General features: G+C 38.1%; 1 protein-coding gene across 6 annotated transcripts in view; it reads left to right on the top strand.

The window, feature by feature from the left end:
* The window catches only part of LOC111585658 (melanopsin-A-like), a 63,270-nt gene that overhangs the window by 42,629 nt on the left and 416 nt on the right, over nt 1-20,225 (top strand). For 2 of the 6 annotated variants that reach the window (XM_023295209.3, XM_035941497.2), the window contains one exon: nt 737-3,261. In XM_023295209.3, coding sequence (XP_023150977.2) covers nt 737-937 — 201 coding nt within the window. In that variant the 3' untranslated portion in view covers nt 938-3,261. Of the gene's footprint in view, nt 1-736; nt 3,262-7,602; nt 8,639-9,409; nt 9,541-11,580; nt 11,730-12,658; nt 13,021-17,395; nt 20,088-20,225 lie in introns of those variants that run through there. The other 4 variants (XR_008599530.1, XR_008599531.1, XR_008599532.1 and 1 more) reach the window with 4 other exon arrangements.

The raw sequence follows: 20,225 nt of genomic DNA, 5'->3' as shown, positions 1-20,225 counted from the left end.
CTAAAAAACATAATCAATATAGAGTGTGGAATTGCTCAAAAACAGTGTACAGAGCAAGTTGTTGAAAGATACATTCAGCATGGTGAAAGAGACACCATTATTTAACATAAATAATCATCAATTCCACTTTTTCCATTGTCTTTGTGATTTATGGCATTTAAACTTTGTTACACTACAATAGTCATGGCTGTGCTGTTTCCATAGAGGTGCAGGACTTTTCATTGCAGTGAAAATTGAGCCTACAGTGAATAAAAATCTAACAGAAGTAAAGAAAAAAAGCTCCTGAAATCTGCTTGAGGTTCAGATGGTAAATGTCTGATTGGTAGAGTGAGTTTGCCAGCTTCGTTTGTTCAGTGATGAAAAGATAAGTCCAAAATCTTTATCAAAACATTATCTTCCATATGTTCAGCTACGGTACTGAAGCCCTGAAGTGCAGAATTATTGATCTGAGAAGGTCGACTCAGCTGTACAGTCCCACTCCATCAGATCCTCTGCGACGAAGCCATTCATCAATCTGGTCGATCAATGCCTTTGATCAGCTGTGACTGTTTCCTGCGCTGGCAGGTTAAGTGGACGAGAAGCGCATCGATCCGAATCAGAGCAACAGTTGACAAAACTTCACCCTCTCCCTCCTTAACCTCCACCTGCTTTATTCACAAACACACCATCCACATGCCCACAGTGGAAAAGTGTCACCTGAGCACCTGAACGCCTCTCTGTGTCTCTGCCCACGCAGCTGGACAACGCCGTGAGGGAGTCGACGCCAAGGACGGCCAGCAAGAAGACGTCGTCCGTCATTGTCACCTCCATATCCAGTCCGTCCGTACTGCACAGCCCGCCCGGTTTCCATGGCAAACTCAAAATGACCAAAACCTGCAGCTCGGTCACTAAAGAGCCGCTGGACATCGCCAGGCTGGAGACGACAGCGTTACCATGAGCAAAAGTGCAAAAGCAGAGTGTAACCACGTGTATGTGAGCTTCAGTATTCCTCTTCATGGGACTCTTCTGTTCCAGCATGCACTTATGGTAACTCCACAGCATTTTGTTCAGTTTGTTCTGCATGCAGCGTACTGTAAACGTGTGTGAGCGTGAATGCCCAGTAGATTTCTATTCGTGTATCTGTTTGCACATGTTTTCTGACATATCATGGCGGCTGGAGATGGTTTGCCTCAGAGCTGGAAGCAACAAATTAGCCTTAAACATACAATGTGAAGGTCTGTAACTCAGTTTGACTTTTATTGATTATTGGTTCAGCTTCTTATTTGACATAAAGAAACCAAAAACAAACAAAAAAAATGCTTTGCTTTAAATAACAATGCATTTTGGATTATTTCTAAGTAAATTCTTAGTCTTCTTTATCTCGCTGTCCATAAGCTGAGTGATTGTTTTCTTTTTTGTTTGGTACATTGATTGATTTTGGCGTATTTTGAATATGATGGGAGATATCAAAGATGTTCAGATTGTTTTTGCACAGTGTTTATGAGCCATATTTGTGACAATATAACTCAACCAGCAATGCAGACAGAATCGCAGTCGCTCCATATTTTAATTTTAAAAACTGATGACGTAGAATCAAAAACGATGTTTCCAAACCAGTCTCTGGCTCATATTAATTTAGAATCAGTTCTTTTGTTTTTCCAACTGTGCTATGAATACTAATTGTGAACATTAATGGTACGTGTCCACTAGCTCCGTTTTTCCCACATGTAAACGCAGCACATCTGAAAATCACCCGTTGGTGGGCGGTCACTAGTGGGCCATTACGTGGGCACAGGACCGCCCTTCAGACCTTCAGTCCGGCAGATGCGTCAGATAAACGCAGCGGCTCGGCTGCAAACTTTCTCTTTTATTTTGAAAACACTTCAGCGAAAAGTATTTCTGAAAGCATTTGAGGCGAGAAATAATCTGTGCAGCAGCTGAATCTGTCCTGGTTTTATTTCACCGATGGCTAGTTTAGATGTTTGATGAAAGTTTCGCGATGCGTCGGACCTCCATACGTGGCATCGAATTTGCATAAAGTAGAAGTCGAGTCTACTTTATGCAAATCAGCTGCTGCCCGTTCCGGAGAGACGCACCGGATCGCAGCTAGAAAAGCACTGCAACCGGACCAGCATGCACCGCGGTGCGTTTCACATAGACAGTAGATGGGATGTGGGAAATTACAGCTCTACTGGACACCTACTTTCAACACTTTGCAGCTGTATGCGAATTGAAGCCACTTTAAGCTTGTTGCAAACAGGTTTAGCACGAGCTAACTGCACTTACACAACGTTTCTATAAAAATATTGTATATGAAAATCTGCTGAAAGTTCAGATGAATTAAGACTTCTATGCTAAAAAATGCAGAAAAAAAGGAAAGAGGCCCTTCAGAATAAGATTTACCACCACTAATGAGTGATTTTACATTAAAATGTGCGTCTAGGAAACCCATAGAGACTGGACTCTTGTTTCAGTTTCCCTGCCTTTCAGTGGTCTAACAACACTTACAGCTTTAATCTGAGGTGTTTACTTCTAAACTGGCCAATCAGGCACACATACCAACAGCCATGTGAGAGGACAGAAGAGGATACAGTCAGTTTGTTGTCCCCTCTGGCTCTCTGCCATTGATTTTTCCATTCCTGGTGACATCAAGTACCATAGATCAGACTCATCAGGACACAGATGTGTCACAGCTCCACAGTGCATCAACCCACAGACACACCGGGTGTCCTGGATTCTGGGGTTTTTGCATTCCTCTTGACACCATACCTTTGCTTTGATATCTATATATACAAGTGACAGTTTACTGTTTTTATAAATGTGTGGTTTCAGGATTGTCATCAGTCACCTCAACATCACTTTTCTAAACTCTGTGTCCACTTTTGCAGTTCCCCTTGAGATTCCTCAGATTGCTGCGTCATTGACTATGATTGTAATGACTGTTTTTCTTCGCACCTCACAGTAAAATCTGACACATTTTTTTGTTAAATTATGAACAACTGAGTTAAAATCTTAGTTTTCGAGGCGACAAAGGTCGCCACGTACCCATTTGTTGCTCATTCATCCTGCAGTACTCATCAATGAATGTATGAATTCCATGTATTTAGAACAATATGGCTTTATGACAGAACAAATATAAATATTATAAATATGTTCAGTTTTGCTTTAATGATGTGATTGATTTTATGAAGTGATGTTTCATGTTGACTTTGTTTTTCTTTGTACAAAATGTTTAGTGTTTTTATTTATTTTTCTAAATAAAAATGTTGCTAAATCCTGCAATGCTTTTGGCCATTGGTCCTTTTTTTTATTTGTTGCTTTTGTGGTTCTTAAAGTAGCCTTGGATTAAAGTTGGATTGTTTTCAGCTAATTTTCATGAATAATTAAGCTGCCTATTATTTTCTCAAGTAATTTTATGGTCAATAAATGTCAGAAAATGATTTAAAAATTCCATTTTAGTTCATCAAGGTGAAGTCCAAAACTCATTATCAGAGTTTTAATAAGTTTTAAAAGCTGCCATCAGTGATTAGTATTAAAAAAACTATTTTGATTACTGGCTTTTGCTGCTGATTAAGCCTTGTCAATGAAATAATCAATTAAGCAACTACATCGGGACATCTACTCACGTTTTACAATTTTTTGATATTCTCTTGAATAAAAAAAAAAAACACAAGGCAAAAAAGTAATCATCCTACTCTTGTCTCATGCATAAACATTCAAGTGCAGCATCATGATGATTGTGTTTCTGCAGTTGCTGATGCATCGGTCCATCAATGTGCAGCTTACTGATATTTTACTCAGTCATTGGGTCATCTTTGTGAATAGATTAAATCCATCCAGCAGCTGGAACATCCGGGTGTCCGGGTGGAATCAGCGTTGGTCGTGTTTGGAGAGCTCACATCCTGCATGATGTTTAACCCGAGGCCTTCCTGAAGCGCGATGTCACCTTGTGCTGACAGAAATGACTATGATTGTCTGATTACTGCCTCCGTGTGGAAACATGCAACGACTTGATCATAGTGTGCGTCAGCCCCTATAAAAATAAGACAAAATATGCAGCTCAAGCATATAATAAAATAACGCACACAATCACACAACAATCTGAACCATCTCATTCAGGCCTTCCAAGTACGTTCTCTAGTGGCACACAGTCGATGCATATTGAACATCGTCTTCTGGTGTGAAGTAGTTTGAATGTAATATGAATAAATGAATAAAATCTCACAGTAAGACCACAGGGGAAAAAAAACTTTGTTCTATTCTTTGAGTTTTGTATATAATTGGCTGCTGGAGAAAATATGCAAACAGACCCATGATTTTTTTTTTGTCTCATATTTTGTGCAGCAAACTGAAGACACAGTCAGTGATTTTCAAACAGTGATGTTGTTCCTGAGTAAATACTTGGACACTCATTCATAAAAAGCTGTTAAATTTGGATACTGATGGTAAAAATTTACAGCATTCTTCATCAGAAAAGTAGTTCAAGCAGCATTTTAATGATTATTATGTTGTATCTTGGTTTGGTTGCCTTGGTGTGAACAGAAACAGGCTGTCAAGGTGGCCAGCATGGTGATGGAGGTGGTGAACATGTGAGCCCAGCTTCAGGACATTTACAGCTGAAGGTTTATCAGCGAGGCTCAGCTCCTTCCTTCTGGGCGTCACCAAAAAAAACCTCCTTCATTCATGTGGCCTTTCGGAATCTCTTCATCTCGAGGTAATACTTAGAATTTTTGGGAGATTTGTCACTTTTTTGTAGAACATTACAAGATGCTACTGTCAGGATGAGGATGCTGAAATATTTATTGAGTTAAAAGTGTAAAAAAAATTGAGGTCTGGATATCATTGGATAACCCGCAATTCATTTGTGATTCAGAAACCCTAGAAGCTTAGGGTTTGAAATCATCACGCTACACAATTAAATAGTCATTGTTAGTAAAGTTAAAAGACCAATGTGACTTCCATTTTTGATTTCTAAATGGAATCAAAAAATAAGGCTAATGTAAAGTCAGATTTTTTTAAGAGAACTGCTTTCCGTTTTTTGCTGCATTTTTGGCTTTATTTGACAGGTTGAGAGGCAGACAGGAAAATACAGGGAAAATGGACAAAAGACCTGCAGCAAATGACTGTCAGTAGGAATCGAGCCCAGGCCGCTGCATCGGGCACTATGGCCCCTGATTCTGGGTCCCTGCTCAACCAGTTGAGCTGTCTGGACATGGGAAGTTGATTTCTTGTTGTATCGAGGGACTGGCTGGGATGACAAGGAGCTCAGTCTTGGAGAGGCTGAGTTGAAGGTGATGTTTTTTTCATGCATGCCAAGATATCTGCAAGGCATGATGAGCTCCAGGCAGAGACCGTGTGGTCGTCTGGGGGGAATGACAGGAAGAGCTGGGTGCCATCAGCATAGCAATGGTATGAGAAACCATGGGAGTGGACCAAGTGAGGTTGTGGAAACTGAGAAGATGAGGGGACTGAGCACTGACCCTTGAGGAACCCCTGTGGATAGTCTGTGCAGTTCGGACACTTCTCCCCTTCCTCTCCCACATGCACTAGCAGATTACCCCACCAAAATAATATACATATATAATTTATACTATAGACACTCACCAAGCATGTCATTAGGAACACCTGTACACCGGCTTATTCATGTAATTATCCTGTCAGCCAGTCATGTGGCAGCAGTTAAATGCATGCTGACGTAGGAGAGGAGCTTCAGTTAATGTTCACATTCAACATCAGAATGATAGTAAACTGTGATCCCAGTCATTTTGACCAATGCATGCAGATGGTGAGGTCAGAATTTAGCATCAACAGCATTAATCTCTGGACGTAAATGTGCAGCTGGAACATCTGCAGAAAAATGCGTGGTGCAAACATGTCAACATGTGGAGCAGTATGATGTTTCCAGTGGCTTGTGGACGCCAAACCATGAAGAACTGAGGCTGTTCTCTGGGCAAAGAAGAGGCAGTATTACTCAGTATTAGTATGGTGCTCTTTATCATGTACTGGGTGACTGTAGATGCTGCAAATGCCAAAGTCTAGAAGTAAGCTCCGGAGAAAAAGGGACAAGTTTCAAAGATCGAGAGACTAATTTAAAGTTCCAGGGAATAGAAGCCTTTGGTAGATGGTTATAGTGGCAAAAAAAATGGCTTCTCGAAGTCTTTCCTTAGTTTTACTGATGTTGTCTTTACTCTTAACAAACTCAACCACTATTAGAAACTCATGCTGCCAGTAGCTGGTGTCCACATGGATCTGCACTGATGCTGCTGCCCTGGCCACATACAGGCTAAATTGAGCTGTTTTTTTTCTTACACAAACTACTCGTGTTGGAATATCGCCAATATAAACATCATATGCCAACAGAAATTTATTAGATTATGTGCACAATGGAAAAAGGGAGGCCACAACCATCTACAATAAGTTTTTTTCTATCAAAGTGAAACAAAACATATTTTTCTTTGCATTTTGTAGTTCTTGTGTTTGTCTTTATGGTAGTTTTATATCTTTGTGTGGTGATTTTGTGTTACTTTTTGTTTTTAAATTAAATCATTTAGTTTCACACATGGGATCATATGAAAATATTCAGGACTAAATGTAAAACAACAGTTGAAAGAGGACATGAAGAAAGAGAAACATCTGGAATTGAACCGGGGATCTCATGGTTGAAAGTTTGAGGTTGAAACCACTGACCTACCATGGCACATTCATTCAGCTTGAAATAGTTTTTCGTCTTCTGAAAGCAGTGTGCATGCATCAGTATGATGTGTTCTGCCAAGTATCTGTTTATACAACGCTAAACTTCAAAAACTCCTCCCGTCACATGTTGCCACTAATGTTTTATTGTTTCTTGATTTGACTTAAAGTCTCAAAAATCAAATGTCAAATCTAGTGACACATATAAAGAGGTACTGAGAGGACTTGAACCTACAGTTAGCATACCTCAAACCTGTTGCTTAAGCAAGACAGCTGTCAATTCTGGCTCATAGCAATGTTATTTAGTAAAACTGTAAAGAAGTTCATATTGTTTTGAATCATGATGTCCATCAGTTTGTTTGTTGGTTCAGTTTCTATTTCTGGAGCTTTAAGCCACATCTCATCTTTCTCACTGGATTCAGTGACCAAGTTTTCAACCTATAAATTTTAAATTGAGGAAATGTGGTAACAAAGATAACAGGATGGATTTAGAAGTTTCAGTTTTATATTTTTTCTTTGAAAATGAGCCAAAGGTTTTGTGAAGGTGTTGTTAAAGTTTGAAGGCTTTATTAGAAATTCAGTCAAGGAAAGCGCAAACTCACTGTTGGTTTAAAGTTTTCTTAATTAAAAGTTGAGAGTAGAAATAAAGAAGTGGATTTGGCAAAGACAAAGAATCTTGAACCAGGAACACTGTGATTACATGATGAACATCTTAGACCACTACACTGCTGGGTTTCTTCTGCCAGAATTTAGCCTCAATTCTGTTCGGTTCAGCAAAAACATTTAAATCATGGTTTCAGTGTCATTTCAGCATCTCAGTGTGAACATGTTGGAGTGTGATATCTTTTGGACTGACCGTTGGGAATCTGCAGGTGAGTTCAGCTCAGATTCAGTCTAATCTTTCTCTCTTTGGTTATCGTTGCTGTTGCTCAGCGCTGAAGATGGTCTAATGGTGACAGACGATGACCTTCAACCGGATGATGCTGGTTCTTGCCCCGACTGGATAGCAGAGGTTAGTCACTGTGAGCGTGTGTGATGGATGAATGTGATCAAAACCAAAGACAACCCCAACAACAAAATCTAAAAACCAGAATTTGTGTCATACTGTTTGCGTAATTTCTGATTTCACTTCACTTGGCCCTTCAAAGGAACAGGAAGACATCAAGTCAAGGTAAGAAAGCTATAGCTGGCTCAGGTAAACAGCTAGCTTTTAGCTTGTAGTTGTTGCAATATCAGCTTAAATCTAACACTCTTGTCCAAATGCATACAACTGATATCTAAATCCAGATTGTGTGTGTTTACTGGTCCGTGTATATTTTGGCAATTGGATTTTCCGTTCTGAAACGGGTACTGAAAAACAAAAAACGAGTGGTTATTTGATTTTCCTTTTAAAATACAAAAATTAAAATTGAAATACAAGGCATTTTTCATTTTCATGACCAAAAAGGGATATACGAAATTTTAAAAATGCTTTGATTTTCATTTTATATTTAGATTAACAAAAAAGTAAAATCAGTAAGAGACAGAAACGAAAAAAGGTCAGTTTTTTCATTTTCTGAGACCGGAAGTGGTCATCAGCAAGTGTGGAGCCAAACAGAGTACGGTGCATAGACTGGATTTTTTTTTTTTTTCGTTAGTTTTCATGGTCAAAATTAGAGATCAGGTGGCCGATCTTAAAATAAATCAATATTGATTTTTTTATAGAGCGTTAAAGTTTTGCGAAGCCAGGGGGCGGGGCTACTTGATTGACAGTCTGGTCTGGAATGGTTGACAGGTCCGACGGAGGAGGCAGCAGAGACTCTGCTCTCCTCGTTTGTATTAATTCTGATATAATAACTGTTGGTTTATTTATCGGTGCAGCAGCAGAACATTTTCCACAGACAGTTTTCCTGCCCGTTGGCTTGTTTTAACCAGTTTTCTGCCTCCAGTTGATTCTACCAGCAGACACTGAAAGGACTCTGATAGTTCGGTAAGTTAATGTTTACTTTCGTATCGGTGCCGCTTTTAATGCACTTTATATGCAGCTTTAGTGTCAGATATAACGTTTGCCATGCACTCCAGATGTTGGTGGAGTTTATTTCTGTGTGTGTTGACCAGAGAAGAAAGTTAGCATAGTAAATATTAGTTTTAATGTTAGCGATGCTAACCGAGCTAGCTGCTCAGTCGTAGTCTGATTAAAGCTAACGTAGCATTAAGCTAACGTAGCATTAAGCTAACGATGTTTGTGTTGAGTTTCATGTAAACAGCTGAAGTGGGTTGTGTTACTGTAATGTGGTGCACTTAGTTAATATAACTGTTCATGGAGACGCTGGTTCACATTAATGTAACGTTTAGAAAACCTAAATGTGATTAAAACAGTAAGGTTAAGGTTCTGTGTTGTCAGTAGTCCTGAATATCTGCTGAGTCTCTGAAGTTAAACTGGAGAAAACAGTAAATCTGCTCTCTAGTCGTTAACGTTGTTTAATGACTGATTCACATGTTGTAGTACATCTTAGTGCAGATTAGAAAAAAACCTCCCAGAATATGTCCAAAATAATGATGAACACTACAGTTATTACATTTAAATTACAGCACAGAGAAGCTGGATAATAAAATCCTCTCCTCTAAAGCTAAAGTGACTACAGGCCTTTCTGTCTTTCAGTGCTTGGAAAACTACATGAAATAGGAAATCTGTCCAGGGTCACTTTAAAATGAACCTCTGCTGTTGATGCTGATACTGGAATGTCTGTCTTCATCTCAGGTGTCTCATGTTCACTGTGAGGATCTTCTGAGTGAAGCGACCAGCAGAAAAAACCTCATCTGGATGTGAAGGAGACTGAATGGACGACATCCTCAGTGAACCACTTCCTGTTTAGCTTTCACTTACAGAAGGTCAGACCAACTCAGCAGTTTATTATTCTCTGTTCTTAGTATTCACAGGTTCCATTTGTCACCTTTAACTTCATCTCTGCTGTTGGAGCAGAAATACAATATAAAAAGTCCATGTTATTTACAGCAGATATGCAGCATTAAAACAGCAACACATTCAGAGCAGGAGCTTCATTATTACCTTTATTGCACATTTAAAAACTACAACACTGAAACGGAGCTACAGCTCTGTGTCTCGTAGAAGATTTATTTTCAAAGCTACATGTGTGACGGTAATAATCTGTGCCAGAGCAGACCTCATTAGCACTTCTGCTAGCTCAGCTAACCTTTCCAGTGCCTCTAGGGATGCTGTTGTTGGTAATGTAGCCAGAATATGGATTAATTTTTCATTTGGGCTTGACAAAGACATGAACAAAAATATTCAGAGCAAGTGGAGCAGCTAGCTAACGCTTATTACAGTTTGATTTACATTTTCAAACTCACATTTTTGAATTCACGTAATTTTTCTGTAAAACAAATCACGGCTTTTATTTTGCAAGAGATAACTGGAAACCTTGTTTATCCGTAATTCCGCTAACTTGACTGAACGTGGGCTGCAGTTCCCTTTATTTAAACATCAGTATGATATTATCCAAAGTTGTTTAAATCAATCCAACTGGACTTTAAGAAGGTTCCTTGAAGACGTTTCACCTCTCATCCAAGAGGCTTCTTCAGTTCTGGTGGTGGTTGATGTTGCCTCAGCTTATAACCTCTGTGAGGTGTGGTCAGTGTTATCCAGTGTCAGTGGATGAGAGGTGAAACGTCTTCAAGGAACCTTCTTAAAGTCCAGTTGGATTGATTTAAACAACTTTGGATAACCATGACCTGGATGAATGAGAAACTACACAGACATCAGTATGATGTATAAATGCAGATGGACTTCATATATTTCACTATGCAGACATTTTTATTGATGTCCAGTATATTTTATAGACATAAACATATTTGATAGAAATATTAGAAATGGATTTCTGTTTCCTCATAATAATTGAGTTCATGCCCTTAAATGCTCATCAGTGATTAATCTTTAGTGTGAAACTTTTCTTTTCACCTATATTTTCTATAAATGTAGGTCATTTTAAGGTAAGACATTAAAGGATGGTTTTCTTAGGTAAATGAATTTAAGGTTTAATTGACTGAAATCTTGTAGTTAATGTGTTTCTTTCAATTTGAAATATCTCGATTTAATTAATACAGCTCAGTCAGTTACATTTTATATTATTAAGAATTCTTATTCAGTTTAACACGAGATGATGTATCAGTTCATTGAGTATTTCAGAGCCATTTTTTTTCTTTTCAATTATCTATTTAAAGTGATATTATTAAAATATAATTGCAATGAAACAGCAGCAACATAAGAAACGACCAAATATATATACGTGTTGAAGATACATTTAGTTCTAGTATAGAAATACAAGAAGGAAAATGGAAGTTTAGTTCTGCTACGTCAAAAATTTCAGGAATAAAATAACTAAATGAGTCTTTATGCCTCAAACTTTATTTTACAATAATGAAATAAGGAAATAATCATAGATGATAAAAATATAAAGAGCAGAGAAAACCTGAGAGAATAATTTCCTGAAAAGTCTGTGAAGGAAAAGCAGCTTTTTATCCTGAAAGATCAGAATAAGCTCCAACATCTGCATCTGACAGCATCAAGTCAACCAGAAAGAAAAGAAAAAAGAAAATGACTTCTTTCTGATCACATCTGTTCTGCTGCTCACAGGCTGCTGCTGCTCACATTCTTCACATTTATAGTCCACTTTTAAAAGTTCAGCAGACAGGTGCTCTACTTTGGACTGTGACGATGTCGTCGGTGATGTGGAGAGTGAAGTTTCCGTTTCACCCACAGCATGCTTTAGGACAGCTGGGTCGGACTTGATGTTTGAAATACTGACCGAAAGCTCAGATTTAACTGTCTGTAGTTCCGTTTTGATGGATGTTAAACTTTCACTCAAAGCCGCCAGAAGCTGGGTCTTTAAAATAACCGCCGTCTCATTACAGAGTGAAAGTAGCAGTTCCTCCTGAAGGTCAGAGATTGCAGCATCTGAGGGCCTCTTCAAAAGAAGACGTAGTTGATGAAGGCGTTCTGGAGCAGGACCAGAAAGACCACGACCAAGCAGCCTTGAGATCTTAGACAGCGTCTCCCTGAGGTGAGTGTCAACAGTGTTCACAGTCAGGTCTGTGGTAATCCCATCATAAAATAAAACAAAAAAAATCTAGATTATAAATCAACATGTAACCAAAGCACTCTGTGTATAACGCCATAGTATAGGATGTAGTTCAGAAAATGTCAAAGTATAGTATGCTTTACTCAAGAATAACATAGTATGGCCTGTAGTTCATAGTACAGCATGTCGGCAAAAAAAAAACCCATAGATTATTATGTGGTTCAAAAAGCACAAAATGATGGGATGTTGCCTAAAATTGTCATGTATGATATGTGGTTCAAAAAATGTCATAGTGCAACATATTGTCAAAATAGTATGTTATTCAAGAAAACATCAGAGTATAATATGTCGTCTCAAAAATGCCATAGAATAAAATTTCATTGCACAAGTAAAAGTATAGTAATTTTAAAAACTGTTCAAATTCTTATAAAATGTTGCTAAAAAACAACAAAAGAAACTAAAACAACAAAAACATCATGGTAATATGTCAATTAAAAAAGCCTATAGTATAGTATGTCACCCAACAAACGTCATAGTTTAGCCTTTAGTCCACAAAGTGTTGTTATGTCCTGGCTGTCTGAAGTAGGTGAGGAGCAACACAAAAACAGTCAAAACGCTGGTTTCCAGAGGGTTAGACGAGTGTTTATTTGAAAGAGTAAGTTTATAACAACACAACATGTGAGGGGGTTAAAAGCAAATGGGTGTTAGTAAAATAAAAATAAATAAACAGAACTAAAAGTGAACTTCATGTTGACATTGATGGGCATTCCAACCAGGAACAAAGTAAAAGATAATCAATAGGAAAAAAAACTCTTCCTGTTCACCTCTTAAAACCCAAAAACACACCGCAGTAGCTCCCTAAACTAAAACTACCAATGGGTTCCCTGTTTTCCTTTGTGAATAATTCAAAGGTCCCTCTCTATCTCCCCACACATCTACCAACCACTGGAACACATCTCCAAAGTTCTTCTGGACCAGCTCAGCTTCCCCTCAGAAGAAGTGGCGCCACCTGCCAGATGAAGGAGCCTTTTGAGAGGCAGCTGGCATCGTGATTGGACTGTACTTTGGTCTGTTCCAATCCAGCTTCAGCTCCAGAGACGGCAGGCGGGACGAGTCAACGGAGGCCTGGTGGACGAAGGCATGCAGCTGAGTACAATCCAGAAAGAGACATACATTGTAGAATTGTAGTAATTGTGGGCTGACTGATTTACTGATTATCAGTATTTTATTTTTTACCGGTTTACGATAATAAATAAATTTAAAAATGGCGCTACTTTGGTTCTGAACCTTAATCTACCTGTGGTCGCTCTGTCTTCTGGAGTGATTTGATTGGTTATACGTCACGAATAAAACTCCTTTAACTTAACATCTGTAAACAAAACAAAAACGTATCAACAAAGTTTTCTGTTAGAGTTTGTGTTCTTCTAAGTTTAACTCCAAGATTTTAAATACTTTCATTTACTGCAAATGAATATCTACTCCAAATGTCTCACTAATAATCATTATCAGCCTTAAAAACCCACAAAACACCCCTCTATACTGGACCACGCTTAGTACAGTCCAGTTCCCCCTTCTATAAATCTGCTTGGAATCTTCCACTTCCTGTTTGTCAAAGTGGCCTTCTACCTGGACAGGTTGTGTTGGAGCTCATGCAACAAACATTTTGGGTAACTGCACTTTAATATGGATGGATGACACTGAATTGGAGTCTGTTTTAATGAGACTGAGTTTAGATGTGTAGCTCTGTCATTAAATAGTAAATTATTTCCCAGAATTCACAGAGAAAAGTCTGAAATGTTTGCTAGGTTAGCGTCCCACATGTTCTTTGGCTCAGCTAAAGCTAACTCTCTCCAACTTCTGGATCTCTTGAGTTGCTTGTTGTTAAAATATCTTGCTAGAGGTGCTGAAGCTCAGAAAGTCTGAGATGTTTGTTCAGAATAAGCTCATTCTCAAGTCTGATCTGAACTGTTCTCTTTTGTTTGAACTTTCCCTAAACTTAGGAGTTAATGACAGAGCAGCACATCCAGACTCAGTCTCATTTATGTAGAGCTTAAACTTCAGTGTCATTCATTGATGTTAAAGTGCAGTTTTTCAAATGTTTGTTGCACATGCTCCCGACCAAACCAGTCCAGGTGGAAGACGATGTGAAGAGAAAGCTCCAGAGGATGAATATCACACATTTACTTTGGAAATTAATGTCCTTTAATTAGACATTGTCATGCAAAAGTTGGATTTCCCTTTAATGATGTTCAAATCTTTGTTGAGTGTTTTATTGATGGTGGTTTCTAAATGTTTTTTGACACTCGGCTCCAAAGATTAAAACCTTTTACGGCTCACAAGCTGCAACAATTCACACATTATCAACTATCTTTCTGACTAAGATAAAAAGTGAAAAACTGTCTGATTCCTGCATCATGAATGTAAATGTTTTTGGTTTTTATGACAGTAACTGAATATATTTGGGTTTGATATTTTATAAACCATAACAAGAAATGAATTATTGGAGAAAACAATCAACAGATTAATGGACAAAGAAAATGTGTTTTCCAACATATATGGCTGAATTACTCCAACATTACAAGATACATACAGTTTTAATTCAGTTTTATTCATATAACGCCAATTACTTTATTTTTATATTTTTTGTCATTTAAAATATGACAAAATAAGAAATGTAAAGCTCTTGACTAATCCAATTTATTATTTGTTTTTTAAGAGACTAATTGACAACTAAAATAACTTTCTCCACTAAAACTAATAAACATGAGGTCAAATAGAAGGAACAGTTTTAAATACTGCAGTTCCACGACGACAAGAATAAAGTTTGTCAACAAAAACTAAATCTGCTGGCGGATTCCATTAAAGTCCTAATAAATGATAATAAAGTGTGATACTAAAGGTTTGTGGTGCTAAAAATGTCAAAGTAAAGATATCAAGTTGAACATCTGGATGGAGGTTGATAAAAGTTGACCTCCCTTCATTTCTCTGGAGCGACTCCATGGATTTTATGGATGGTGGTTAAAGACCTGCTCTTCTAGTGGTCTTCCTTCTAGTCGCTGTAAAAAGTCAGTCCATCCTAGCCGACTTCAACACCTCTTCATGACAACTTGTTCTGCCTCCGACCTGGTGGAAACTCCAGAAACTCGGGAAAACCTGTGGAGACTCGAAGAACTCGTGGAGACTCGAAGAACTCGTGGAGACTCGAAAAACTCGTCGGGCGGGGGAAGGTGTGGTGGGCCGTGGGGGGAGTCAGGGCGGAGAGTAGGCGGGGAGGTGGGTGGTGGCCTCCCCCTCTACTCCCCCACCCACCTCCCCGCCTACTCTCCGCCCTGACTCCACCCAGACTCCGCCTTGGCTCCACCCATGTGGTCACACAGAAACTACGATGCCAAAGGGACGACGAATTTATTTCTTCTTATCTGATCTGTAGCTCAGTGAGTTAAGGATTTGCCTATGGAGCTGCAGGTCGCTGGTTCAAGACCAGACACTTCTTAAATTTTCTCAAAATCCTGACAAAGACAAAGAAACAAAACTGCCAGTGGCCGGTCTTGAACCTGCGACCTTCCACTCCGTAGTCTCTCCTCTTATCCCCCTGAGCTATCCGCTCAGATACTAATTCTTCTTTTTTTTGCGCATTTGTCATCTATTTTTTGTCGTTTTCGAGTTTTTTTTTTTAACTCGAGTCTCGACTCGACCGTTTTTCTCAGGAGGTGGGACTTCAGCCTTTGTGCTGGAGGGTGGAACCCTCAGTTCCAAGACTTTCTAAAGCCTCCACACCTCCCGAGTCCTCAGGACCTGAGCTTTCACACAGTCTGAGGACTGATATCTTCTAAGTTCCCCAGTAGTTCTCTGTTAGTTTGAACCTTCAGACAGTCTGAGGACTGAAGTTTTAAAGGTTTCTCAGTACTTCTCTGTTAGTTTGAACCTTTCGACAGTCTGAGGACTGAAATTTTAAAAGTTTCTCAGTACTTCTCTGTTAGTTTGAACCTTCAGACAGTCTGAGGACTGAAAACCTAAAAGTTTCTCAGTACTTCTCTGTTAGTTTGAACTTTCTGGTTAATAGAAGCCTTAAAACTTGTGACCATGAGTCTTGATTTCACATTTAGACCATCCATCTGAGTTCTTGTCAGACCTTCACCTGTGGGTTGTTTAGAAATCCTGAACAAACTTTGATTCTCTTTACTGAACAGTAAAGTTTGTGGAAATCAGAAGGTAACATTAGTTTGATCCATGCCTTCAACTACTAGTAGACTTTATCTAGAAAACAGTTTTCTGAAATGAGTTCTTAGTAAATCTGTCCACAATCAAACCAAGAACATAGAAAGAGGAAATGTTTGAAGAAACAACTTGATGTTTTCATTTCAGACTAGAAAACACTTTAAGACTTTTATCTGTTTTTGCTCCTTTTGATTGTTTTATTGTCTCTTCTGTTTAATTTGATCTTCTAAACTTTAACTGGTGTCTTTTCAAATGTTTTGTCTTTAGTTTGATTCTTCTTAAATGTTTAGTTTTGCTCTTTTCTCACCTTTTATTCTTTTCTAATGTCTGATTTGATTTAGAAATGTTTTCTCTTTTTAATGTTTGTTTTTTTCAAATGTTTTATTGGCTTGTTTGGAATTTTTTTTTCTTTCCTGATATTTAAATTTTCGATTAAATCTTTAATGTTTTTCTTTTTAATTGTTTTACCACTTTTTAATGTTTAATTTTCTTTTTAAATGCTGCATTGTATTTTCTGTTTAATTCCTATTTAAAGTTTTATTGTCTTTAATATTTAAGTTTCTAATTAAACATTGAATTTTTTAATGAAATGTTTTGTCTTTTTAAAGGTTTAATAATCCAATTAAATGTTTAGTATTTTTTTAAAATGTTTAATCTTATTCTTGTTTAAAAAATATTTTTTAAATGTTTAATTATGTAAAATATTTTCTCTGTAATTTTTAGTAATTTTATTTAGTGTCATTTAATTGTATTTAATGTTTAACTTCATTAAACTGACAAAATATTGACCGAGATAATTAAACACGATACAAAACATGCAAGTATGAAATTAAACAAAATTTTTTAAATAAAATTATTAAAAATTACAGAGAAAATATTTTACATAATTAAACATTTAAAAAATACTTTTTAAACAAAAACATTTATTTTAAAGTTTTATTGTATTAAATTTTTTTCCCTTTGATTTAATTGCTTTTTGTTATGTAGTTTATTTCTTTAATCTTCTTTTTCTGTCAAGATTTTAACCCCAACCTTAAAAATGAAACAAACCCTTAAATCACAATGAAAATACTTCTGTTGTCACAATCATGAGTTAGTCAATTATTCAGTTTATCAATTCAACTTTATTTGTTTAGCACCTTTCACACAGATGACAAAACTAAACAAGCAAAGAGAAAAAACTATGATTAAAACTATGATTAAAACGCAAAAACGTAAAAAAAAAAAAAAGCATTTAACATGGTAGTATAATCTGTTGTGTTCAGGGGATGGAGGGAGTTTATTGAAATCTTCTTGGGCTCACATGGGAAATCATTTAAAATATAAACTTGATATTCAGTCTAAGGAAACTGGAAACTGCAGAGCGACAGAAGAACCAACAATATCTCCTGTTTTCTCCTTTAATGAGTCGACTCTTCTTGTGCTTTCAGACCAAAGAACTACAGACTCTTCACAACCTGCTCAAACTCTTGGTACAGGACCTCACCACACGGGTCAAGAAGGTTTCCTTCTCATTTCTACTCTGAAGCTCACCTTCTCCTGCTCAAACTGCTGACAAATGTTTCTGCTGCTCTAAAGTCTGGTCTCCAGAACTTCCTAAAAACTCTCAAAGTCTCTTCTGCTGCAGGTTGCTTTGTAGAACTGTTGCAGAAAACCTCACTAAACCACATGGAGGGGCCTCAAGATAGTCGTCCAAATGAAACCATACAAAAACCAAACTAGCACAACCCAAACGCTAAAGTCTCCTGCAGCCTACCAGAGAACCTCTGAAAACAGAGAATCAGGACAGGAACTCTTACCTTCTGGACAACCAACGTTGGTTCTCAAACAAGAATACAGAATGTGTCTGACCAAAAACCTCTGAAGACTCACTACAGCCAAGATAAAGACACAGCTGCACCAAATCCACTAATCACTGCACACATTAGAACCATGTGCTAACTGTGGCTAAAGAACCACATTTACCAAGACAACTATCCAGTACAAAGCCCTAAAACACACCAAGAAACACATTAAAGATGATTTTACTGCTGGAAGCTGCAAGCCAACGCCTAAAAAACAAACTAAAGAAACGGAGCCAAACCCGGTTCACTGGTGAACAGAAGCAGAGGAAATGTTTGGCTGCAGCTAAATAAAGCAGGAAGACACTGAGCTGCTCAGGTGTTCCTGATAACACCAAGCAGCCACCTGGACAGCCAATAGGAACACAGCTTCCTGGAAGTCCAGAGGGCTGGCTTAGTCAAAGAAATTTAGTTTAAAGTTGAAGCAGAAAGTTAACAAAGAAAGTTGAAAACCACCTTCTGATCCCTGGAGCAGTGATATACTGCAGGATACACCATATGCTCTACTTTGATGGACTGCATGACAAATTCTCCCATAAATTCTATGCTGGCAAGATTAATCTGACATTTTGAGACATAATAGTATTCAGTTTCTGTCTGTATGGAAACTGCAAAGCTAGAATGAACAGTCAGTCAACTTGATTTAGCATCAAACCCCAAGGAGTAGGAAAGAGCTGCAAAGTTTTGTAAAAAATTGAAACTAGACTGAATAAAAATATAAACACAAGTTGTATTATTTTCTTAAATTCTATGTATTATTGTCAGCTATATTGGAAATGGCAGCAGGTTGATCAAGAAAACCAAAATCCAGCGAAATTCGCTGGATTTTGGTAGATTTTTTTGTGAATGTTCTTAAGAAACATTTTTAACATTTCTTTTTTTCTACCAAAAAATTTTCAAAGATTTCCCAAAAATGTTGAAAATGTGGACATCAGAAGTTTCACTGTGAAAATATATTTTTTTCCACATTTTTCAAACTTTAAAAAGGTCAATCTTGACTCGCAGGACGACACCAGGGTTAAAGCTACACCCGATGAGGTTGTGGATAAAATCAATGGTCGGAAATTTGTCACCAGTTGATCAGCTGGAAAACTTTTTGTGCACGTTTGGCTAATTTGGTTAATTTGTAAACACAACAAGAGAAATTAGATTTTTAACTTGGTGTCTAAGACAGAGAAGAAGACCGTTTGCATGTTGAATTTATATTTTTGCTGCATGTATTCATACAATATCATACACAAACAAAAATTGGAATACTAATTAGTAAATTTTCGTCACATTTTACTTTGTGCACAGTCAGGCTTGCTGCTTTTCCTGCTTTGTGCTCGGCTAAGATAACTATTTTTTCATATTAAGACATATGAATGGTCTAAATCCAGCTCATGGCAAGAAAACAAACAACATATACACTCTGAACACCCTGAACCCATAAATCTCCTGGAGTAGATTCTGGCAGAATGCAGTAAATGTAGTTGTCATGACATTTCCAGCTGAGTGTGTCATTAATATGCATGCCTGAGCGTTTAAAAAGCGCTGTCTTGAGTTATTGATTGGCTCATGTTCACTGACTGCAGGGAGTTTTTTTCCTTCATAGAATCAGGTGAGCAGCATCACAGCAGACTTCACAGTGTGCAGAAGGTGTGTGTGATTCAGAGCCGATTCACAAAAACGTCATAATGCGATTTGAAGGGGGAAAAACAGAAAACTGCAGTCTGTCACTACTTCTTAAACAAAGTCTGCTGTTTGTGTCCGTTTAACCTCAGCAGCTGTGGTTGGTTGCTAATTAAATTGCTCCGTATGACACACAAACACACAGACAGACTGAGCGCTGGCAGCTTAATCAGCCTTGCTGGGTGTGTTTCTAGGGAATTGGCGTCGGGTAATTTGTTGTTTCCTTTCTCGAGCATAACGAAAGGCTGCGAGAGTGAAAAGTGAATGACATCAGCGCACAGAGACTGATTACAGATAATAGAGCGCTGGAAGCATGCAGAGTGCTAGCAGGGAGAGAGAGGGAGGTAGGAAGAGAGGGAGAATGTGTTGCAGTAAGAGGGGTCTATATTGGCGATATGAATCGGCAGTGAAGCATTCTGGGGCTTCGTGTTTCAGGCCTTATACGGGCCAGGGCCCCTGTGTCCCTGCTCGTCTCTGCTATTCTTAGGCTGTCTGTCCCTCACCCTCAGCAACCCTGCAGGCAAGAAAACTCTCCTCCACCTTAATATTAACTTTTAATGTTGACTTTTGAGCCTTTGCACTTAGCTAGACGGGAGGTTTTGATTTCAGGGTAAGACTTTGAGGGCTTAAGAGACAAATGAAGGTTTTTGGCTCAGCTTGGCTCTCTGCACTCTCTTTCTATGTGTGTGTGTGCGTGTGTGTGTGTGTGTGTGTGTGTGTGTGTGTGTGTGTGTGTGTGTGTGTGTGT

Source organism: Amphiprion ocellaris, chromosome 18, assembly GCF_022539595.1.
Source record: "Amphiprion ocellaris isolate individual 3 ecotype Okinawa chromosome 18, ASM2253959v1, whole genome shotgun sequence".
Lineage (NCBI taxonomy): Eukaryota > Metazoa > Chordata > Actinopteri > Pomacentridae > Amphiprion > Amphiprion ocellaris.
Note: the sequence above shows the minus strand (reverse complement) of the source record. Positions and strands in the feature narration are given on the sequence as shown.